Source organism: Equus przewalskii, chromosome 3, assembly GCF_037783145.1.
Source record: "Equus przewalskii isolate Varuska chromosome 3, EquPr2, whole genome shotgun sequence".
NCBI lineage: Eukaryota > Metazoa > Chordata > Mammalia > Perissodactyla > Equidae > Equus > Equus przewalskii.
In genome coordinates this window covers 25,454,882-25,480,338 of record NC_091833.1, presented here as the reverse complement: position 1 = coordinate 25,480,338, position 25,457 = coordinate 25,454,882, and the positions used below count along the sequence as shown (strand labels likewise).

The following is a 25,457-nucleotide window of genomic DNA, read 5'->3' as shown; positions in this document are numbered from 1 at the left end:
GTGGGGGGGGGCAGGGAACAGGAAGGAGGCAGGGAGGAGGCCAGGAAACAGGAAGGAAGCAGGGGAAGAGGGCAGGAACAGGAAAGAGGCAGTGGGGACACCAGAAAACAGGAAGAGGGTGAGGGAGCAGAGGTCATTGAGAGAGGGAGACAACAGGCAGGAAGATCTAGGAACAAGGAAATGGGACAAGGACCAGTGCCTGGGCTGCAGAGAAAAAATACTAAGGAGGACACTCACTTGACAGCTGCATCCCATTCTGTATGCGGCCTGGAAACCTAATCTCTGCTCTGTGGTGAGCCGGTACCAGAAATAAACCAGATGACATCTTGTGAAGTGCAGTTTCCCCCTCCTCAGATAGCCTGCAGTGATCAGAGAGCATGGCCTGAGAGTCAGCAGAGTGTGTATGGATGTCCCTGGGAAGGACATGCTATGGGCCCTAGGTAGTCAGCCCCAGAGGATCTGGAAACCCTGAGGCTGGTCCCGTCAGCCATGAATGATGGTCCAGCATTTGCCCAGATCGTGGAGAGGGGGCCCTTGGTCCTTGTTGGTGTAGAGTCGCAGAAGTAGAGTGCTCCATTCACGGGGAGTAGCAAGGTTGAGGGCCTGTCCATGGACGGGGCGCTCACCTGTGATGAGTAATTGCGATTGTTGAGTAGGCCTCAGTTCATAACCACAGTCCTCACAATGGATGGGCAAAAGGGATATTGGGTCTCTGGAGTTCCAAGGGAGTGTTGAGTACGTCGTGGAGAGAAGAAACGGGGACGGAATCTTATGTCTTCACTATAAGTTGTTAGATACCAGGGACCATCAAACTCCCTCAGAAGGAGCAATTTGGAGAGATTTTTTTTTATAAGAGTGGAAATGGAAAAGGAAAAGGTATTGGATTTACCTCAGTGACGGTGATTTTGAAACCTCATTTATTTTTGGTGTTGTTCCAGTTCTAGTACATCAGCACCCAAGACTAAGAGGAGGAAGAAATGGATCAGGCGGCACACGGAGTTCATGGACTTAAGATTCCCTGCATCCCAAGTCTCCTGGAGACTGTTCAGATGCTACAGCTCTCTTACCGCTGCATTTTCAGATGTCCTCCCTCCCTGGTGAGTGTTGCTAGGCAACCTGCCCTTGAACTTCTCAGGTGTAAGTGGCTGGTACAAGGAGGGCAAGGAGAGACCAAAGAAAAAGGCAGACCACTCCAGATCGGTAGGTGGCAAGTTTGATCAGTAAGGGAACTTACTTGCGAGGCGTGTCTTGGGTGGTTGCAAGACAAGTAGATTTCCGCACCTGCCCACCAGAATCTTAAGAATATATATAAGCCTTAACTATGTTCATTCATTTACCTAGTCCAGGTAGTCTTAACACCACACTTCTTTCTCAAGGCTGTATCCTTGCAGCAGCTTCTGGGAGCAAGGAAGTCAAGCAGACTGCCCATTCCAAGGACAGGGGACGGGGTGGCGAGCCTCCAACTACCTGGGTCCTGCTCATGGGTCCAACTGTTGGTCACGTCCTCTTGATGACCTCCCCCCAAAGTGAGGACCTGTGTGGTATCCCCCAGATTCACCAACATCTGGCTGGATCAAATACTGGAAATTTGCTAAAAGAACAGATTTCAGGTGATCTCATCACAAAACAACATGGTAGCTATGTGAGATGATATGTTAATCAGCTTGACTGTAGTAATCATTACACCACATGGATGTAGAGCAAATCATCATGTTGTACATCTTAAATAAATATAATTTTTATTTAAAAAAATCAGGGTGACTGGGGACAAAGCTTACACACTAGCATCCCCTGAGGGTGAGCCTGGAGGCTGCCATGAATGGTGCTTTAGCCTAAGATTGCTCCCTACTTTCTTCCCTCCCTATCTTGCTTCTACAACTCTCTTGTTGGTTGTGTCAGGAGCATATCCTTCACAAATAATGATAATTTGAATCTTTATCTTAAAATCTAATTTTAGAGAGTCTCAGATACAATGTACCTTTCCATTCATTCAAGTTGGTTTTTGTGTCTTCTGAGAATGTTTATAGTTCACATGTGTTTTGGAGCTTCTTATTTGTCAATATTTTTAAAACTTTTTGAAAATTACATGCACGTTTTAGTGCTTGACCACTTGGAAGGTAAATTGCAGACATTAAGATATTTCACCCCTGAATATATGCATCTCCTGAGAACTAGGATATTTTCATACACAGCCAAGAAATTGCAAGTTGATCCAATAAGCTTACTTAATATATAATCAGTTTTCAAAACTTTTTGTCAATCCAGTAATGACTTTACAGATGGATTTTTTTTTTCGAGGAAGATTAGCCCTGAGCTAATATCCACTTCCAATCCTCCTCTTCTTTTGCTGAGGAAGATTGGCCCTGAGCTAACATCTGTGCCCATGTTCCTCTACTTTATATGTGGGACGCCTGCCACAGCATGGCTTGATGAGTAGTGCTAAGTCTGCACCCGGGATCCGAACTGGCAAACACCCCAGCCGCCAAAGCAGAGCACGTGAACTTAACCACTGCGCCACTGGGCTGGCCCCCTACAGATAGATTTTTTTTTTTTTAAATCTGGGCGATCCACTCAATCATCACCCATTGTATTTAGTTATCACACCTCTTTAGACTTCTTTACTATGAAACAGTTCCTCAGTTCTTCTTTTTATTTCATTACTTCCACATTTTGGAACAGTTCAGTCAGCTTATTGTGTAGAAACTTCCTCCCTTTTGGTTTGTCTGATATCTCTTGTGATTAAACTCAGATTATGCATATTTTTAGTAATCAAAAACATTAATTAGGTAATGTGTGTCCTTGTGCTGGTCCTTTTGGGGTTACATTTGTGCCTAGTCATTCATTTACTTATTTATTTATTTACTTGTGATTGCTAACAGGGTATTTTCACTCCATTCTATCTTCTACTGGTTTATATAGGTATGTATCAAGCGTATTGATTTTTGTTTGTTGATTCTATGATTTGCTATTTTAACAAATACTATGGTTGTTTGTAGTGACTTCTGATTATTCTTTTGGGTTTTCCACAATTATAATCTTATTCTTTGTTTTAGTTTATGGTGTAGGGCACAGCCAATCCCTCTTTCAGGGCTCAGGCATTTGGGAACGATGGGTGCTAACATCTTACATCTGAGTCAGTCTCAAGGAATTGCCCCTATTTGATAGAACTGCATCAGTCATGTGTATGTCTGCTTCCTGCAGGCAGCCTGTCTCTAATGACTGGTCGAGGTGGGGATATAAAAGCCCACAGACAATACATTACTGAAACTATATGCCCCATTCCTTCCTCACAGGCCCATACTCACTACCTAAAACCCAGACTCACTTGTCCTACAGACCCAAATTCTGACAGTAAAGACCTTCCATCGCCCACGTACTGACTCTACAGCCTCCCATTACTGATCCTAGAGACCCCATCACTATATCCAGAGCTGATATATCAGCAAACTCACAGACTAGCATCACTACTACAGGAACCCAACCTCACTAACATAACGCCCCACACCCTGAGCCTCCAGACTCCATATCACAGACACCTCGTCTAAACATCCCTTACCCCATAGGCTGTGTACCATAGACAAAATGGATTCTGCATCTCAAATATTTCAACCTTTAATTCTAGACATTACTTGCAGAGACCATGTCATTAACTACAGGGAAACTCCACTTCTGATTCCATAGCCTTTCCATCACTCAGCCTCCAGCCTCACTCACTGACCCACAGCCTCTGGCTACTGAACCCACAGACACTCATCACTGATCCCACACACGTCCATATCTTCGTGCACCACCATCAGCAACCCCAAAAGCCCTATCACTGACTCCACAAACCCATTTCCACACCCCACAGTTCAAGTGAGCTTTGTGGGCAAGGCCCCAGGTGGGCCAAGAAAGAAAAGAGGCATCAAAGACCCCACCATCTTTGCTCAAAGACTGTTGTCCTTCTCAAAAATGACCAGTAGATGGCAGAAAACCCCATGATTTTGATATGTAGACACGCTCCAAAGATTATAAAGCTTTGGGAGTCTAGAGTTTTTCTGAGGAAACCAGCTCACCTGCCTGGTAAATACTGAGAATTAGGGATTGTTGTGATATCAACAAATTTTCAATCAAGACATTGTCTTCTCAGCCCACTTCAGCCCACCACTTAAAACACAACTTACCCCGCTCCCGTGTGACCACTCCAAATCTGTACCTGTCTGAAGAGTTTTATGGTGAATCTCAACGATCTCATTAAAAGCCATTAACAGGAAATAATCTTTGAAAGCTTTATAAGAGTCTTGAGTGTGGTATTGCATGTTTCTCTGAGTTGCTAGAGTTTTGTTACTACAGTTTTCTGCATTACCATAGAGATTATTTAGCAACACAAAGTGAAGAATATGTAATGGCCACAGTGGTGCATGTAATATTTTTCAACAAGGGAAGAGGTCATCTGTCTCTGAAATTAAGATGATGGAGGCAGCCCTATATTTTCAGTAATAATAATGAGCTGATATTTATTCAGCACTTCCTATGTGCTGGGCACCGTACTAAGCACTTTATATTGGCAAATTTAATCCTAACAATAACCCTATGAAGTGATGGCTATTTAACTAAGAAAAATGTTCGCTGATACCCAGGGAATTCAAGCAATTTGCTCAAAGTCCTCCAATTAGAAAGATGCTCAGGCCCATTGTTTTCAATCTATTCATGCTACATGTAATTAACAATAAGGGGTTAGTATTGTTGGGGCTTTATGAATTCAGATGAAAAGTTATCCTTCTCTTGATCCTGTGAAACATGTGTTAAAATCTTCTCCTTACTAGATCTGGGAATCAGTTTTAGCTGTGTTACCATGAGTGAGTGTGACCATAAATGAGTTCCTAAGGGGCCATTGTGACAATATCCAGGCTGATGTTAGCAGAATATTTAAACCAGGACTGTCCTGCTGGCTCCAGGTTACATGATCCTTTTTAGAGCAATGGAGTGTTGTTGGTTTTTTTTGCTGTGAGGAAGATTGGCCTCTAGCTAACATCTGTGTCAATCTGCCTCCGTTTTATGTGGGATGCTACCACAGTGTGGCTGGATGAGTGGTGCTAGGTCCGTGGCCAGGGTCCGAACCTGAGAACACTGGGCTGCCGAAGTGGAGTGCAAGAACTTAACCACTACAACCCCAGGCTGGCTCCCAGTGGAGTGTTTAAATTACACATCCCAGCTGCTGCCAGGATCCAATTCAAGTCTATCCTCTCCCTCCCCCCCAGGCAAAACTTCACTCAATTCTTCCAAACCGAGGCGGTTCTCTGGTGGTACAGCTTGATGCTCAAGAGCTCTGTGCAACAACTCACCTTCAGCACCCTTGGGGCATGGTGAGTTTTCTCAGAGAGGTAGTGTGTTGTGTCACAGTCTTGTGTCTGGAAAACAGCCTCCCTACTCACTGGCCTGTTTCCTGAAACTCGCCATGGGGGTTATGATTCTGGGCTGAAAGTAAGAGAAACGAACTCTAGGGAGCTCATTAAAAAGGGAGTTAAGAAATCAGAGTGTACCTCATGGCATGCAGCATGGAAAACAGCTGGACCTCAGGAGGGGTGGAATCAGAAACTGGAAAGATTCTGAGATCTCTTTCTCTGCCCTCTGCCTATACGGCTCTCTGCATATCTTTGTTATATGTGTATGTGTATATATACATTTCTCTCTCCACTTATCTCTCTGTGTCTTTGTTACTTATTTCTCAGCCCCCGGCTTTTCTTGTTTCAAAATAAAAATCCTGGCCACACAAAGCTCTCGAATTCCCATGTTTTGTGTCCAGCCACACAGGAAAATCTCCCTTATTGGCCCCGATTCCAAATTCCTCAGCAAATAACCTGATGAGCTCAGTTCTGAGACTTGCCTCTTACATCACCTGCGGGCAGAGCGGGATCACGTGGTACAAACATGGCTTCTGGGAGCCTGTCCCTACGGTGTGTGGGAGAGGAGCACTGCATTGAGGATGCAGATCGACAAGGCTGCAACAGACAGAGAGAGGCTTCTCTTTGTAGTTTTGCTCTGAGTAGACCCTGCATGGAACAGGAAAGGGGGAGTGGATGGTGTATGAGGCCCCATCTGGGGCACTTGATAGGTGCCTGCGGACGATTGCTGTATGATCACAGTCTCTCTGGTCGGAGAACACTCTCGCCTGAGATTGCCATTCCGTGACTTCTGACAGTGTTGCTCGTCTTCCTCTTTTAGGAACTTCTCCCTCACCCGTGTGGCCCTTTTGGCCCATGAATCACGCAGTCCCACTCCTCCCTGGACACACGAGTAGAAGGCCTGGGCCAAGCCAGTCCCATTAGAGTACCCCAGGGCAGACCATGTAATGAGGATTTTAGGCTGGTTACTTTTAAAACTGCAGATGAGAAGCAGGCTCCGAGGAGCAGAGTTTGCTTGCCCTTTGTTGGGAACATTTACATTTGTAAGGAAACTCTCCATGCCTCCCCCTCTGCACCAGGAGGAAGGCAGGATGGCCTTATCTCTGGAAACTCTTAATGCAGAAGGCAAGGACTTAAGTTGGTTACTGCCTGGCAACCTCAAGTAACTGAGTTAGGGTAGTGGCTTCTGGCCTTTACTTACTCCGATTTGATCCTTATCTAAAAGTTTTGGGACCACCCAATGGCCAGACCCCACCTGCACTGATACCATTTTAACTTTTTTACATGTTCTTTCCTTTGTCTTATAAAGAGATGGCTCACATACCTATGCCTTAAATTTAGCCTTACTCTTCACCCATGTTGGCAGCAGAAGCAGCAGCAGCATCTCCTCCTGCCCTGGGTCCTGTCCCCACGCAGCAGCTCTGCCTGCCCACGGGTCCTGTCCCCATGCTGGCAGCAGTACTGGGGGGAGCAGCAGCAGCTCCTCCTGCCATGGGCCCTGTCCCCACGCAGCAGCCTGACTGCCCATGGGTCCTGTCCCCATGCTATTCCACACTATTCTCTAAATAAAAGAGCACTACCGCCAGATCTTGAGAGTCCAAGAAATCTTTCTTTCGACTCCTCGGCTCACCGACCCCGCATCACATGGTGATTGGTCAGTGAAGGGCACATGACACAATGAGCATTCTCCTTGGAACTTTTTATGCCTGAGAACAAAAAAGCTGCCTTTTCTGAGTGGGGTTGCTGAGTTGGCAGATCCTGGGAGCCTGTCTGAGGAACAATGCCAGGAGAGTCAGGCAGAGCTGTGAGGTGGGAAGACAGACCGAGAGCCCTACAGGTACTGAGTCTTTGGGCCAAGCCAGGCCTGAAGCCAGGGGGCAGGTCTGTGTTCCCTAATAAGGAGAGCTTGTAAGTCCCTCCTCTTAAGCTTAAGTGACTTTGAGCTAGTTTTCTGTCACCAACAATCTGATGTACTGGCTTATATGCCTCAACCCACAATAGACTCTGAGGGTCCCCACAGGCCCTATTTAATTATTTCCTTAATGGTTAATCGTTTTGTCTGTAAAGATCTTCAAATGAAATCGTCTAATTAATCGGCAACAGACCCCCAGAAGATCACCATTCATCACCCTTGAAAACAGCCTCACTATCTAGTGCTGGGATTAATATATTTAGTGTTGCATCATGAATGAATTCATAGGTGTAGCGATGTTATCTTGTTACTATCTGTTTTTTCTTAGGTGAAAAATTTAGGGAGGAGATAATGAGATAATTTTTATGAAAGCTAACTGTCTGACTTTAGGGGAAAGTCCAGCAAAATTTTTTTGACCTTAATATTAGGCATTCCTAAAGCCTCAATACAGATCCGTATGCAGAATGGAGGGATAGTTATGTCCAGGCAGAAATGTTGTGGTGTCAAGAGCATACCCAGGTCGCTTAAAGTAGTGCAAATGATCTGATCCCTATCATTTGTTTGCCATGTCCACCTGCCTGACGAACGATGGTGGCATCAACCAAATGTTGTAGAGATCCTTAATTCCCCTCAGCCTGCAAAACCAGAAGCTGAGCTTGGAGTATGTGAAAGAGAGAAATTTGGAGCATGCTTATAAGAAAATCTAGAAATTACCAAATACATCATTTTCAACATATATGTGCCAAGCATCACGAAGGCGAAGACATCTCCATCTTCTGTCAGTAGCATTGTGAATTGGTTATCTCACAGGCAAGTACCTAATTTGAGTCACATTCTCAACAAACATCCTAAAAGACTGGAAGGTGAGACCCCTACACTCCAGTGGTCACATTTTAAGATTAATTGTTTGCATTGAGTTAGTGGGTTCTAGATGAAAAGATTCAACAAAAGATGAGGACAAATCTGTAATGGTCAGCATATAATTTTGTTGCATTATTTTATAGTAGTTATAGTTACGGCCACATAAATTTAGTATAACAGAGGTTTACAAAGGAATTGTAATTCAAATACAATGCATTATATTACATATTAAGTAAATTTTACTTTGAAAACAGAAAAAATATATTTCTAAAGTATACTTAGAGGTGGAATATGTTTCTCATTGCATCATATCAAGAGGGTACATGATATCAGCATAAATTATCGCTGCTGATATTAGCGTTGACCACTTGGTTAAGACGCTTTCTTCAATGGTTCTCTATTAAAAAGTCACTATTTTCTCCTTTCCATTTTTTATTCTTTGGGATATAGTAAGTCCCCCCCATACTTAAGGTGAAGGAAATGAATTTCTACCTCTCAGAAGGCAAGTCTCTACACATACTGTTTGGAATTCTTTTGTAAGAAAGATTTGTTCCTTTGCCCCATTTATTTATTTATTCAATATTTTATTAATATTGGTATGGATGGATGAATATTCATTTTATTCTTTGAGTCATAATTCAATTCTATATATATTTATTTTGCTGGGAAAATTGTCCCATATTTTAATTGTTTCAATTGTTATATATTTTGCTGGGAAAATTGTTCCAGCCTTAACTCTTGGGATTTTTTTCATATTGCTTCATGTGTCCTTTTAACATACACAGGATCAGCTTGTGTTTTACCTGTCCCAGCCCTATACTCAGCCCTTTCTACAAAGGGCCCTGGTTTCTTTTAATGGGTAATGGTGTTTAGAAACCAATATCTGGGCACTAGGTGTGCTCGTTGCTATCAGAGTGTCAATGCTTCTAGGTCTGTTTAGGAGACAGAGCCAGGAAGCAAATAAATAAATATGTATTTTATATATATGTATATTTGATATATATATTTACATATATATTTGCTAATCTTTGTATATAAGCATATCCATAATTACTTCTACATCTGATTATCTGAATATATATTAAAATAAACATGATTCACACTGCACTGGTATCTCTGACTAATCTATCACCACAGGATACAATGTAGCATTTCCCCCCCTTGCTTATGCAAGGGGATTGGATGAGTTCATTAGTGGCACTGAGAGACCCTGGAATGGGGCATGGGGACAATCACCTGATTCTTGACCTGTGTGTGGCCTCCTCCTGAGGCAAAAGGCTGGGTGTTTGTCATGGCCTAAAAAAGATTATATGTCATATGCTGGGGTATGTTGTATATTACAGGCCCCTGATCTCCAAGTAAGGTCCTTCTACACGCCTGTCTGGGCTTGGACATTTTCAGAGGATGGGGAGAGACTAGGTCATGACCTCACCCTGGTCAGTGGCCAGCATGAGATGAGGATGTAGGGCCGTGGCTCTGTCCAAGAAAATTTACGGCCAACTTTGAAGGACAATGGGGAATAATGATTATGAGGACTAATCTCTGAGCAATGCCGTGACCTCCTACAGAGTTCTTTAATATCTCAGGACCTTTCCAGTGCTGCAGGGGATCATAGCAGCATTCTTGCTAGGCTTTAAGCCTAAAGAAACTAAATTCCAAATGGGTGACTGGGGGGGATATGTGATCTGCTGATTCTCATAATCATTATACCAGATTGCTTGTGCTTTGGACTGTCAGGCCAGAGGGGGATATGTTATTGGGCATGAAGGCAAGGGGCTTAGGAACCCCCAGCCCTTGCAGGAACAGAATGCGGCCTGCATACCTTGCTGATTGTCCTTGAGATATTCCCCAAGGGAATGACCTGGGATGGACTGGTGTGCTTCAGGGGATGATGAATAGAACCTTTGGACTCTGGCCTGCGTGTCCCTGCAGGCATGAGTTCCTGCTATTGTACATGCTTGTGATTCTTTACCTGCAAATAAATATGTGGTGATCCGAGGGACCTCACCTCAGTCCTTGAGGCTGATGGTCGCCTGTCCCAGTGAATAATATAGATTGTGTTCTGTCCATTAATTCTGTCCGCCCATTCGGCTGGCTGCCTAGCTGGTCTCAGCAGCAAGTGGCGCACAACGTGAGGCACGAAGGAAGGGTTGCCAAAGAATGACGGTGGAGTTTCAGCGGTGCGGAACCTGGAAGCAGTGTGAGGCCTCAGAAGATTCCCCATGTGGGTAAGTGCTTCCAGAAGTTTTAACAGGGTAAATGGGTAATTTTGAAAGTACAGAACGGTATCGCCCTTATATCTGCTTACTCAGGCAATTGCTGAGGGCAGGGGTGGCTATGGTCAGTAAAAATAAATTGAGATGTTGCAAATCATTGAGAAGCATTGTACTTGGTTTCCTACTCTAGGTACGTTAGATTTACAACCATGGGAAAAGGTGGGAACTGAATTAAAGAATATCAGAAGGGCATTCCGATGCCTGTGACTATATGGAACACTTGGTTTCCTTCCGTACTAGAGCCCCTCCAAACCCATGACTCCTCAGAGGAAAGACAGACAGAGAAGATGGAGGCTCCTTTACTGATGACATAAAGAGTCCTGAATATGCAGTCCCTGAAGGGACAGCTACTAAGAGGAAGGAGCACATGTGGCTGACGGCAGCTGAGCCTGATGATATGTTTCCACCGCCCCCTCTGGTCCCATTCCTTCCCTGACTCCGGTTCCGGAGTTTGTTGGTGGCACCATAGCTAAGCGTCCTCCGGCTTCCACACTTTCACCCTTACAAATGGGGATTAGACCAGCAGTAAAGGAGGGAGATGTGGAAGCTCTTCACATGGCATTCCCTGTAATGGTTCATGAGAGAGCGGCCCCTGGTGTTGATCCTCAAAATCCCCACGGCATGTATGAAGCTGTTCATGATCCTTTTCCTTTGAAGATCTTAAAAGAGTTAAACCATGCAGTTCAGAATTATGGAGTTAACTCTCCCTTCACAGTCGGGGTAGTTCAGGGGATTGCTAAGGGCAATGGACTGATGCCTGCGGACTGGTCAACTTTGACAAAGACTGTCTTAGCCCCTGGGGAGGTTTTACAATTTCGTAGGTGGTGGCAAGATCATGCTGAGACAGCAGCCGCCAGACAGATCCCGATCTCTTTAGAACGACTGATGGGCATCGGACCTTAGGCTGAAGTACAAAATCAGCTAAGGATGGAGGATCAGGCTGGAGAACAATTAAAACGCTGATGCCTGAGATCCTGGGAAAAGGTTGAGACGAAAAGTTCTGCCACAGTCTCATTTCAGAGAATCAAGGGGCTAAAGAACCACACACAATGTATTCCTAGACTACAAGAAGCTATTAAACGACAGATAACTGATGGAGAGGCAGCAGACACTATTTTACAATTATTGGCTTATGAGAATGCTAATTCTGATTGTAAGAAGCTACTGGGGCCATTTAAGGGAAAGGGTAATTTGACTGATTATATAAAAATGTGCCAGGGAGTGGGAACTGAGACTTTTAAGGCGGAGATGTTAGCACAAGCCATGGCAGGGCTGTGAGTGGGCGAATTTCCCGGAGTATGTTTTAGTTGTGGGAAATTGGGCCACACTCGAAAGGAATGCAGGATAAAAAGGCAGAAAAGTGATAATGGCTCTAACCGAAAAATAAGGAAAACACCTGCCGTTCCTGGGCTGTGTCCTTGTTGCTAGAAAGGGAATCACCGGGCTAGTCAACGCCAATCTAAATCTCATAAGAATAGGAATGTACTATGGGGAAACTACCGGAGGGGCGGGCTCCCAGCCCCGACAAACGAGGGGGCCTTCCCTGCTTAGAAGCAGGAAAACAGCAACAATTACAACGCCGTGCCTTGGATTTATCCCCAGCCACGAGCAGAAGTGCCACAGTAGACCTAACCAGCAGTAAGAATTGTATGGTCACTCCCGCTGAAACTCCTACTCTGATTAACACTGGGATGTATGGTCCCTTACTTAAAGGCACGGTTGGGCTACTTTTAGGGAGGTCAGGATTGACTTCACAAGGGGTTAGGTTGCATACTGGGGTTATAGATAGTGATTATCAAGGGGGAATAAAGGTTATGGTGTCTACACCAATTCCCTGGTGGATAAAAAAGGGAGATCACATTGCTCAACTTTTAATCTTGCCCTATATTGCTCTAGGAAACCACAACAAACTAGAGGGCAACAAGGATTTGGCAGTATGCGACAAGTGGGGGTTTTCCTTATTGAAAAAATTTTAGAATTTTCACCAAGCTGCAAAATTAACATCAATGGAAAAACATTTGATGGGTTAACTGATACTGGGGCAGATGTCTCTATCATCAGCTCTAAACACTGGCCTTATCGCTGGCCTACCATTCCTCCCCTGATTTCAGGTATCGGCCTTGGGGAAGCACAGGCGTTGCGGCAGAGTTCAAATGTATTACATTGCATGCGGCCGGATGGACAAAAGGCTACCTTACAGCCTTATGTCGCTGATCTTCCCATTAATCTACCGGGATGAGACTTGTTAGAACAATGGAAAACAGAAATATATATTCCTCCTCAGGTATTCTATAAGGAGCAGTCACAAAAAATTATGGAAAAACAACACTATGTCCCGGGTTTAGGAGTAGGAAAGCAATTACAGGGAGAAGTAAGCCCTGTAGTCCCTAGCGGGAAACAGAATAAACATGGATTTGGATACTTGCCTTTTTAATGGAGGCCACTGCTCATATAAAGCTTCCCCCACCGATGCCTATAGCATTGGCGTGGAAATCTGACAAACCTGTGTGGGTGGAGCAATGGCCTTTACAAAAGGAGAAATTGGAAGCTCTTAGAGAATTAGTTAATGAACAACTGGAAAAGGGACAGATCAAGGAGATGTTTAGCCCGTGGAATTCTCCTGTTTTTGCAATTAAAAAGAAAACAGAAAAAATGGAGAATGTTAACCAATTTGAGAGCTATTAATGTTACTATAATTCCTATGGGTGCCTTACAACCTCGATTACTGAGTCCTAACATGATACCAAAGGACTGGAAAATTTTAGTCATAGATCTGAAAGATTGTTTCTTTACCATCCCTCTACATGAAAAGGATCAAATGTGCTTTGCTTTCTCTGTGCCCTCCATCAATTTGGCTGAGCCATACAAGAGGTTTCATTGGACTGTCCTACCACAAGGGATGTTGAATAGCCCTACTGTATGTCAAAATTATGTTGCTAAAGCTATAGACCCCATGAGGGCAAAATACCCACAAGCGTATATTATTCATTATATGGATGACATCCTTTGTGCAGCCCCAGACACTAATTTATTGTCTACTGTCTTCCAAGAATTACAACTTCATTTGAATCACGCAGGGCTAAAAATAGCCCCAGAAAAAGTTCAACTCACCGAACCTTATCTCTATTTAGGCACAATAGTAGAAAAAACCACTATCAGATCTCAAAAGGTTCAAATTTGGAGGGACTCGATCACTACTTTAAATGATTTACAAAAATTGCTTGGTGACATTAACTGGCTAAGACCAAAATTAGGAATACCTACATATGCTTTATCACATTTATTCTCTCTTCTGAGAGGAAATTCTGATTTATATAGCCCTAGAAGCTTGACAAAAGAAGCAAATCAAGAATTAGAACTAATTGAGCGATATGTTCAAACTGCCCAAATGCATAGAGTCAACCTTCATATTCCAATTTCATTACATGTTATTTCTATACCCATTTACCAGCAGGAATTCTAATGCAGCAAAATAATTTAATAAAATGCATATTCTTACCTAATAATATGTCTAAATCCGTTACCCCATACCTAGATCTTATTGCTGAAGTAATAAGTCGGGGATGAGAAAAAACTAAACAACTTTCTGGAAATGACCTAGATACTGTTTGCTTGTTGTTATCCCACGAAGAAGTATCACAATGTTTTCAAAATCATATGAAATGGCAATTGGCTTTTGCTGATTATGTGGGAAAAAATAGATTATCATTTTCCCAAAATACCTGTATTACAATTTTTACAAAGGACTCAGTGGATCGTTCCAGAGATCACAAAATTGACTCCTATATCTGATGCCAACATTATATTTACAGATGGCTCTAGTAATCATAAGGCTAGTTACACTGCAGCATATACCTGTGTGATAGATACCCCTGGATTATCAGCTCAGCAGGCTGAGTTAAAAGCGATCACTCCTGCTTTGCAAAATATCCAGGAACCTATTAATATTTTATCTGATTCCCAATATGCTGTTCAAGTAACACGTTTGATTGAAACAGCACTTATCAAAGAAAATCTTCCCAATTCCTTATATGTTCTTTTCAATGATCTACAAACAACCATTCGTAACCGGCACCACATATTTTACATAACCCATATCAAAGCCCATGCTTCTCTTCCAGGACCTCTCACAGAGGGAAACGCCCGAGCAGATGCATTACTATTCCCAATTTTTTCTAACGCTCAACATCTTCATGCTTTAACTCACTGTAATGCTAAAGGTTTAAAGATGCAATGTGACTTATTATGGGCCCAAGCTAATCAAATTGTACGAACTTGTCCCACTTGTCAAGAAGTAAACATAGTCCCTGAAACTCATACAGGAGTTAATCCTAGAGGTTTAAAACCTAATGACCTCTGGCAAATGGATGTTACTCATATTACCTCCTTTGGGAAGATGTCATTTGTAGATGTACTGTAATGATACTTTTTCTCATTATATTTGGGCAACTGCCACCATGGGAAAGACTGCCAAACATGTGATTATGCACCTCCGTAGTTGTGTGGCAGTAATGGGCCGACCTAAAGCCATAAAGACAGATAACGGTCCGGCCTATACCAGCGTCTCTCTTGCTAGATTCTTAACAGATTGGCGTATCCGCCATTCTACAGGCATTCCATACAATCCTCAGGGACAGGCCATTGTAGAACGAGCAAATCGAACTTTGAAAGCCATGCTACAAGAACAAAAAGGGGGAGATGGCACTATCTCCCCTCCACAAAGAATTTATAAAGCATTATTCACTTTGAATTTTTTGCAACCATATGAGGAAGGGACCCCAGCAGAAAAGCATTATGTACAAGAGCAGAAGAAGAAAAACAAACCATCTATCTGGTGGTTCGATCCTGGGAGTAATACATGGAATTGGGGGTCATTAATAACATGGGGACAAGGTTTTGCTTGCGTTTTGCCAGGAGATTTAGAAAAACCGATCTGGGTTCCTTCTAGACATCTTAAGCCATATCATGAGCACCCCGCCAAGAAAACGTCGATTAGCGTGGGACGTCGAACCACCGGTGACGAGTTTTCAGGGTCTAAGCCTGAAGACTACCAAAACCACATTCCTGCTGTCTCAGACGCATCGTGCATCAATTCCAACCTGGGCACAAATAGATTGACTCAACAAACAGAGAGGGTGTTAGAACAAGAGAAGAAACCTGTCACTCCATATAACTTGGCTCTGGTGATGTTCGCCCTTGGTGTTAGTGGCCATAAGTATACCCAGGGCCATAGCCCAGTCGAATAACAGTACTTACACATATTGGGCTTATATTCCTAATCCCCCATTGATCAGAGAATTGAACTGGGGAGAAAATTCTGTCCCTGTATATCTTAATGATTCATCTTGGGTCTCGGGGCCCGAGGATGTCTGTCTACCTATATTTGAAACGGAAGAAGCCACCTCGTACGAAATAAGTGATTTTGGTTTCAACCCTTGGCCTGTTTGCATAGGAAGAGGAAGAGGTTGTTTAAATTTCACTACACAGGCTTGGCTATCTACTTACATGCTCGATAGAAATCATAGCAAAGCACAATTGCATATGTTATCGGGCTACAGTTTCCACTATTCTATTGCCCCTCAAAACAATCTTACAGCTCCAAATCGTCCAGTGTGTGCTGGCCAAAGATTATGGGTGGATAAAATTGATTGAATACATTGAGATATTTGTTGCGGGACAGCGGGGGTAATTTTGATTAATGGTTCCTGTGGAACAGTATGGGACTGGTCCCACAAGGGGTATGCAGTCTCAAATTGCTCCCACACAGACTCCGCCTGCAATCCCTATAAAAGGTTAAGATGGCAAATTTCAGGGTCTAAGCACATGACTATTACAACACATAGTGTATATCCCATTTTATGGTGTGGGGAAGGATTTTCTCCTCTGCAACCTCAATTTAATATGGGTCGATCACAGATTGACTTATGGAAACTAACCTTCAGTCTAAGGCGATTCAGAATTTGGGATGGAAACTATGAGAACACAAAATTGTCTTTCAACACATCCGCCAATTGGACTTTTTACATCAAAGCCTGTGTCCGAGATCCATATGTATTGGCCATAGGCACAGTATCTATTAATGAAGCAGCTAAAACTGTGGATTGTAAGGATTGCAAATTATACACTTGTCTCAATAGCTCCTTATATGATGAGTCTTACTCATATATGCTATTGAGGCGACATTTGGGCATTTGGCTTCCAGTAGGTCAAAATAGGCCATGGGAGGGATCTCCTGATACCCACGCCTTACTACAAATAATTCAGAAAATCTTAAAAAGATCTAAAAGATTTATAGGATTATTAATCACTGCTATACTAGGCATTATAGCAATAGCATCCACTGCTGCTGTTGCTGGGGTGGCACTGCATCAAACAATTCAAACCACTACCTTTGTTCAACAATGGCACAAAAATGCCTGTGAAGCATGGAACAGTCAGATAAGAATTGATCAGGGAATCAATGAATGGCTAGTGGATCTGGGAAATGCTGCATTAATATTGGGAGATGAAGTCCATAACTTAAAAAAGCTAGTCAGACTGCAATGTGAGTGGAATGTTACTGAGTTCTGTATCACACCACATCCTTATAATGATAGCAAGCATGCCTGGAGCACTAGAAGGCGGCACTTAAAGGGCCACCTCAAGGACAATCTCACATTAGATATAGATTTATTGCAAGCTAAAGTAAAACATATGCAAGATGCTAAGTTATCATCGCTACCTGAATCTGAACTATTTCATGGTATACATACTGGCTTGTCAAAGATGCTTCCTACTGATTGGATAAAAACCATTGGCAGTGGCCTTATTGGAACTGTTATATCAGGATGTATATTTTTCATTATTTTCTGCTTAGTCCTCCGATGCATGAGATAAACCTTCTGAGAACTGACTAAGAGAGAAACTGCCCAGACCACCTACCTCCTCTTACAAAAACAAAAAGGGGGAAATGCTGAAGAAGATCATAGCAGCATTCTTGCTAGGTTTTAAGCCTAAGGAAAACTAAATTCCAAATGGGTGACTGGGGGGGATATGTGATCTGCTGATTCTCATAATCATTATACCAGATTGCTTGTGCTTTGGACTGTCAGGCCGGAAGGGAATATGTTATTGGGCATGAAGGCAAGGGGCTTAGGAACGCCGGACCCTTGCAGGAACAGAATGCGGCCTGCATACCTTGCTGATTGTCCTTAAGATACTCCCCAAGGGAATGACCTGGGATGGACTGGTGTGCTTCAGGGGATGAAGAATAGAACCTTTGGACTCTGGCCTGCGTGTCCCTGCAGGCATGAGTTTCTGCTATTGTACATGCTTGTGATTCTTTACCTGCAAATAAATATGTGGTGATCTGAGGGACCTCACCTCAGTCCTTGAGGCTGATGGTCCTCTGTCCATTGAATAATATAGATTGTGTTCTGTCTATTAATTCCGTCTGCCCCTTCGGCTGGCTGCCTAGCTGGTCTCAGCAGCATTCCAGGGCTAAGTCATAAAAATATTGGCATTTTATTTAGGAGTATTGGTTTCCCTTTAGGAAATGGGGACAATTTCAGTACATCACTAATCTGGATTAACGTAACATTATAACCATGATTAATACTGCCCTGATGAATCCTGTTCTTCTCTCTTAATCTATATGAAATTGCGATAGTTATGATGCATAATTGATATTATATTTTGCATTTCTATTAATAGTATGATTGAAATTTGTCCTGCGATTAGGAATGAAGAGAAACTTGTAAACTAGAGGGATAAATCCATATTGTTATGCGTATTGTGAAGTTTGAAAAAGAGATAGATCCTTATTTATTAAAGCAGTGTTCATTATTGCTAAAATGTCAGTAATAATAATTACTAACCATATAGTATACAATACAAATCCAAACGTATTGAGTATTTACTTGGTTTTCGGTAATATTCCAAGTGTATTCCATGTATTAAATGGTTAATTTTGGCAGTAGCCCTGTAAGAGAAGTTCTATAATTATTTACATTTCACAGTTGAGGAATCTGAGGCAAAGAGCTGTTCAATGACTTGTCCTCAGGTACCACAGCCAGGAATTAATACAGCTTGGATTATAACCTGAGCACCTTGAGTCCAGGTTCTATTGAGTTAACCTCTATGTTTCTCAGGGTGATTAAAAGAATACTTATCACAAGTCACTAATATTATTTATTCACATTCTGCCCATATTATAATATTATATCATTAAAGACAGAGGAACTGCAAGAAGGTCTTTTCTTAAATCCTTCCTTGTCCCTCTGGCTCTCGCCTGGCTCCCACCTTCTTGGCAGTCTTTGCATCCTCCTGATGCTCATCACCATTCCTGGGTGGGCCTGCTTTTGTGCACTATTCCACCACTGGATTGCTTACACAGAAGTTGGTGAGTCCGTTAAGAATGCAGAGTCCAGAGGCCGGCCCCATGGCCGAGTGGTTAAGTTCGCGCACACTGCTTCGGAGGCCCAGGGTTTCGCGGTTTCGGATCCTGAGTGGAGACCTATAGCCTCTCATCAAGCCATGCTGAGATGGCATCCTGCATAGCAGAACTAGAAGGACCTGCAACTAGAATATGTACAGCTATGTACTGGAGGACTTTGGGGAGAAGAAAAAGAAGACAAAAAAGATTGGTAACAGATGTTAGCTTAGGGCCAATTTTTTTGGGAAAAAAAAAGAACGCAGAGTGCCTCACCATGGCATTTCACCCTTTGGTTCAAGGGATGGGAATTCTCCCTACTCTGGTGGTTGAGTGGGGGATCCTGGGTGCGGGGATCTGCAGTGGGGGTGCATATTTTGTCTTTTTGTGACTAGGCTGGAGGCACATGGTGGAATCTTGACTACCTAAACACAAGGGGTCTCATGCATACTCTTTCCACCCGCTTAATCCTTATTGCTTTGTTTTAGGGCCTGGCCATTTCAACAGGAAAACATAGCTCTATGAAATCACTTTGCCAGGGTAACCCTACCAACTCGTCCCCATAGAAGAAGATTCTCCATCCTGCTAGGACTGAGAGAATGTTCAGGGTGTCTGGAATCCAACAGGTCCTGGTTAAACACCAACACCCCAGCCTCCCATTCCACACATACTGCTGAGCACCATAGCATCGTTCCTCTTTCCTCCACAGATGATCAAGCAGGTGATCTCAGACATCCCTAGCCCTTTGCCTTCTCTGATCCCCTGCACGGAACCATCAGTTTTGGCCAACAGACCGGAAACACAGTCATTGGCTCTCCTTAGTAACTCAGGACACTGTGCTCCCAGGACTGCCCATCCATGGCTGATTTGGTTCCCTGCCCACGATATCCTGAGGCTGTAGGGCTGGATTCACTCAAACTGCAGAGCAGATGCAGTGTGCTGACCTGCCAAGTTTGAATTCTGTCTTCATGAACAGTTTTCAATAACAATACATTAAAATTGAAGAGATGCAGGTGAAATATGGAAAAGGTACACATAGGAGGAGAAAGAAGGCATCTTGATATCCACAAGACAGAAAGTCCTTCCACCATGAATCACCCACCTTTCCTCCCAGGATCCGTTGCTTCCACTCTCCCACTGTGCCCTGCTCCCTCTCCCTCTTCCCTTTCCCTCCTCCTTCTCTCTATCCCCCTTGCCTTTCCCCTGTTCCTTGTTTTCTCTGTTTTTGCCCTTTCCTTCTATGTGATGAGCCTGTTGATCTTTTTCCTATCATTGCAACCTGATCCTACTTGCTACTGTTTGCTGCACCTGCTGTCTTTTTGTTCCCTCCCTCTGCTCTATTTTCTTCTTCTCTCTTTACAGGACTCTCTTCTAGTGCTTCACCTCCTGCTCCACTTTTTACTGTCGTCTACCTGTGACAGGGCACAGAATAAAGAGATGCTAAACTTTGCTCTGCTTTCTGTGCTCTCCAGAGAGACGTCCATAGACATAGCAGTCATTGCTGACTCATACTCATACAATCATACAGGTAAGATGGCTCCTGCTCTGTATTTATGTACAGTTTACCAACCCAGACACCTGGCTGCACTCTGTGAACAGTCATTCTGAAATACCTCAAAAAGACCCTCACAGATTCCACGCCAACCTCCTCATATCTACTAACACTTACATATTTTGTGTTCTTCTTGATCTGGATTCTGGTGAGAGGAGTACTCTGAGTTGTCAAATTTCATAGAGCTATGTCCTTATGAAACATACACATTTATCGACAGAGTTGTTTGTAATTGATAAATTTAAAAGACTCTCAAGGACCATAGTGAGAATTTTTATATTCATCTTAAGTGTAAGAGGAAGCCACCAATGTATTTGGCTAGTGAAAGCAAGGCTGAACACTTCCCCCCAACCCCACCCTCCACCAAAAAAAAATTGTCTTCAGTATTGACAATGCAACTCGTAGGAAAAGCCTTTTGAAACCGGCAAAGTGTCTATAGGAGGGAAGAAGCTCTTGGATAGTAAGTGTTGGGACACAGCATTCTAAACAACCCTCATCCCAGACCTTGGAGCAAAAATTCAAAGAGAAGTGAGTCCTCACTACCAAGAATGTGAACTTGAAGCCCACAGTATCACCCCTTGTCCAGGCTCATTTCCTCTGTCTTTGATCTTTTTAGTAAGATGAGTTTCCTTCCCCGCCTAATCTTGGAGCCCTCAGTGTCCCTTGCAGGGACTTGGAAGTAGTGACTCATCGTGGGGAGTTACTGTGTAAGTCTGCACTGGGCTCTAGTTTGGAGCTCACAACAAAGGCAAACAGGGAGCAAAATCCATTGAAGGAGAAAGTGTGGATTTAGGATAAGGTGAATAGAGTATTTAAGAGCCACCCTGGGTAAACTAAAGATGGGCAAGATAAAGCACTAAAGGAAAAAGAGAAAAAACAGCCGCCACTATTGGGAATAAAGAGGGGGCTTAGAGTATTGTAAAACGATTAAAACTCTATCTGCGTGTTCCTGAAAGCCATTGTTCGTAGCTTTGTCAACTGAGATAAGAGTGCATTTTATTTTTGTTAGCATTTCATGTAATCTTCACTTCACTGACATTAGGCCTACAATCACAGGTGTTCTGGAGTAAACTGAAGCCATTGCTAAAGGGCTAGGGTAGGACGAGGCCTAGGGTAATTTATGCTTTGATCGGAACAACAGGACATTATTTGTTTGTTTCGCCATTAAATCTCCTCTCGTTTGTACATCAAACATGTCCTACTGAGAACATTTCTACACTTGAAATTGTGGAGGGAAATGGTATAAAATACACTATGTTGCACACATCCTAAAAAATAAGTGAAAAAAAGTGTGCCAAAATATAATATACAGCTCATTTCTAAGTTTCCCCAGGGTCTGCCATCACTCTCTGATTGCTGTTCATATAGGAAAAGAGGTCGAAGTGAAAGGCGATATGGGACCAAGGCCAGGTACAATGGTCTGAGCAGCAGTAAGCTCAAATGCATGAATGAGTCTTTGAATATCCTGAGCTCAGACCAGCATGAACCTCGGGTATCTAGAATCCGTTGCTCTGGGCCACAGATACTTGGGATGGGGACATTTGGGCTGATGCACTCAAAAATCTTAAGACACCAGATTCCCAGCAACCTTATGATCCCACAGAATTGGTCTACTCTTCCTTATTAAGAGTTAGCATTTTCCCTTTGCTTGAAGAAGATGCAGAGGCCACACCAGCGCTGAGCTGATACCTATACCTGGAACTGAACGCAGAAGAGGATTGGTTCACAGGTGAGATGACCCTGGTAAACACCAGGGTAAGTTTATATGATGAAGATTTCACCAGTCCTTTCTTAGTAGGACTCAATGCTGTCTTTGTAACTGTACCTTGGAGCAAAGAGAGTAAGTAAGCATTTTAAAGACTGTAGGACACAGGTCAGAATTGCCTTTGATATTTGAAGCACCCAAGGATCATCCAGAATCCTTGTTTGATTGGGATCGTATGCGATCCAGGGAATTAATGGAGTCCTGGTCCTAAAGCAGATCACACTGTGTCTACTACATTTACAGACACATCCTGTGGTTTGGATCGTGGTCTCCAAACGCATAACTGGGATAGCTGTAAATGGTGATTGGCATAACCACTACGTTGACGTTTTTCCTCTCTAAAGGATATCTTAATGATTAAGACCAAGTGGAAGCCTCTGAAATTGACCCCCTGGCCAAGGAAATAAAACAACATCATAATTTGGGTAGAAAATCAGAAATCAGAAATTTAGAAATTAGAAAATTAGAAATCAGTGATACTATCATCATCCTAAAGAAAGAATGAGGGACTGGCCCAGTGGTGTAATGGTTTAGTTTGCACATTCTGCTTCAGCAGCCTGGGGTTCACCAGTTCATATCCTGGGTGCGGACCTACATACTGCTCATCAAGCCATACTGTGGCAGCATCCCACATAGAAGAACTAGAAGGGCGTACAGCTAGGATATTTAACTATGTTCTGGGGATTTGGGGAGAAAAAGGGAAATAAAAAGAGGGAAGACCAGCAACAGATGTTAGCTCGAGGCCAATCTTCCTCACCAAGAAAAAAGAAAGAAAGAAAGAAAGAAAGAATAAGTTAAAGTCCCCAGTATATTTGCATTTAAATTCCCAATATGACTCTTAAAAATACAGTTCATGGGAGGCTGCTGCACCGTGGTAGAGACAGACCCAGTGCTATGTGGCCAGAAGTGGGTGTGGTCAAACCTCCAAGTCATAGGTTCAAGCCAGCTCAACAAAAATTTATCAAAAGATGCAAGTTCTGCACCCAGGATTGAGTGTGAACAGATGTTGAGGGCAAAAAAAAAGCTGCTTGAGCAGGTAGCCCAGAACCATCTCATACGGTAGTATTGCGCCAAAGCTTTTATCTTCACTCACAACTTTTGACCACCTCATGGACAAAGGCAAACCCAGACTGCTTAATAGATGGGTTGGCTTGGTATGTTGAAACAGGATGAATATGGTTGGCTGCCATACGATACGCCAACTCAAGGGTGATCTTGAAAGAAAGGGGTGAGAGAAAAGTTCTCCCAATATAGGCAGGATAAGGAAGTTCTCCTGGTCATATGGTTTCTGCGGAAAGAGAAGTGACCCGAAGTTAAAAGATATATGTATTGATTCACTAGGGCTATCATAACACAGTACCACGGACTGGGTGACTTAAACCACCAAAATGTATATTTTCTCACAATTGTGGAGGCTAAAAGTTAAGATCAAGCTGTTGGCAGAGTTGGTTTCTTCTGAGGGCCTCTCTCCTTGGCTTGTAGATGATGGTCTTCTCCTTGTGTCTTCACGTGGTCTTCTCTCTGAGTGAGTCTGTGTGCTAATCTCCTGGTTTTTTTTAAATAAAGATACCAGTCATATTGGATTAGGGCCCACCTTAAAGACCTCATTTTACCTTGATTAGCTCTTTAAAGACTTTATCTCTAAACACAGTCACATTCTGAGGGACTGGGGGTTATGACACTAACATATGAATTTGGGGGGTACACCATTCTGCCTATAACTATATATGAACTCATAGGCGGTGGCAAACGGATGTTCTGGTCCATTTCCATCTGCAGTTGATTGCAGGTCCAGATGGCATCACACGAAGAGGAAAATCCACCCAGCCAACCCATGGAATCATGAGAAGTAATAAAATGATGGTTGCCAATGTAATCAAATTTATAAGGGAAATGGACACACAATGCAGCACGCACATTTCAATCACATAGTCTAAAGACTTTTCATGAATAAATACACCATGTAACAATACCTCAATCAAGATGTAGAGCGACAAGATAAATACTGCAATTCTCTCAGACCCCCAGGAGTTCATCATTTTTCTAAGCCAGCTTCAGACAAACATGGACGTAATTTCTATCACTATAGATTAATTTTGTATATTCCGGAATTTCATATAAATATGTTAACACAGGTTAAATGTTTTCTTTCTCTCAGTGAATACTTTTAAGATTCATTCATGTTGTTGCCTGTACTGTTAGTTCCTTCTCTTTCTTGCTGGTTACTGTGACATTGTATGAATAAATCTAAATTTGGTTTGTTCCTTCAGTTACTGATAGAAAATTATTTTTTCCCAGGATTTTGGCCATTATGAATAAAGGTGTTATATACATTCATTACAGCTGTCTTTCTTGTCATATATTTTCATTATTTGTGTAAATAGTAAGGCCGTCGATCATATGATAATTGAATCATTAACTACATAAGAAACTGTTGGACTTTTTTCAAATTGGTTGCAATATTTTATCCTCCCGAGAACAATTTAGAAGCCTTTCAGTTACTTCAAATCCTTGTCAACACTTGGTATTGTCAGTCTTTTTAGTTTTAGTCATTGTAGTGAATATGAAGTGGTATCTTATAGAAGTTTTATTTATATTTTTCCAATAGTAAGTATTTGTGGAGTCTGTTGACCATTCATATATCACGTTTTATGTAGCATCTATCCCAATATTTTGCCCATTTATATTTTTTCTTTTTCCTTTTATTCTTGAGTGCTAAGAGGTTTTTAATTTCTTTCTTTTTTTATTTTAATAAATTCAGGAGACAGTACGTTTGTCAGATGCGTGTTTTGCACATAGCTCCTCTCTCTGGGGCTTTCTCTTTTATTTTTAGCTTTTGAAGAGTGGGAGTTTTAAACTTTAATGAGGCGTAGTTAGCCACTTGGTCTTTTATAATTTTTACTTTTTGTGCCCTAAGAAACTATTGTCTATGCAACTGATAAATTTCATTTCATTTAGGTTCTCACCAGAGAAAGCTAGGAAATATGTTACCTGTGTATACACAAATATTTATAAACACTTTTGTAACTCTGTGTGTGTGTGTGTGAGCCTTGTAGCCACAGAAAACCTCCCTGTGCCCATATGGTTACCCAAGTCTCTGCCAGGTATGCCATCTGTCCTACAGGTGTTCTCTGTCCCAGATCCTCCTCTGATTCCAAGGTTGGTATTTGGACTCCAGGGAGGGGGAGATCTGGACAATTTATGCATGGATTTTTCAGCCTACTCTATGCCTATTAACCACAACTATGCCCACTCAGCTTCAGGATTCTTTGTAGGAGCTCTATCTTATTCTGAGGA

At 42.7% G+C, this 25,457-nt stretch overlaps 1 protein-coding gene across 3 annotated transcripts; it reads left to right on the top strand.

Moving 5' to 3' along the window:
- The first annotated feature begins 68 nt into the window (after positions 1-68).
- Positions 69-24,500, top strand: LOC103555244 (uncharacterized). 3 transcript variants are annotated; one of them, XM_070613917.1, is made up of 5 exons: positions 69-1,097; positions 5,241-5,345; positions 10,261-10,385; positions 22,050-22,124; positions 23,940-24,500. In XM_070613917.1, exons 1-5 carry the CDS (start codon positions 978-980, stop codon positions 23,941-23,943), a joined length of 429 nt encoding a protein of 142 aa, XP_070470018.1. In that variant the 5' UTR covers positions 69-977; the 3' UTR covers positions 23,944-24,500. The 3 variants fall into 3 exon arrangements, 2 of the variants coding, with proteins under 2 accessions (XP_070470018.1, XP_070470017.1); XR_011538549.1 differs by lacking the exons at positions 22,050-22,124; positions 23,940-24,500 and adding an exon at positions 15,382-19,205 and having other exon boundaries at positions 5,241-8,159; XM_070613916.1 differs by lacking the exons at positions 22,050-22,124; positions 23,940-24,500 and adding an exon at positions 15,382-19,205.
- Positions 24,501-25,457: the final 957 nt, after the last annotated feature.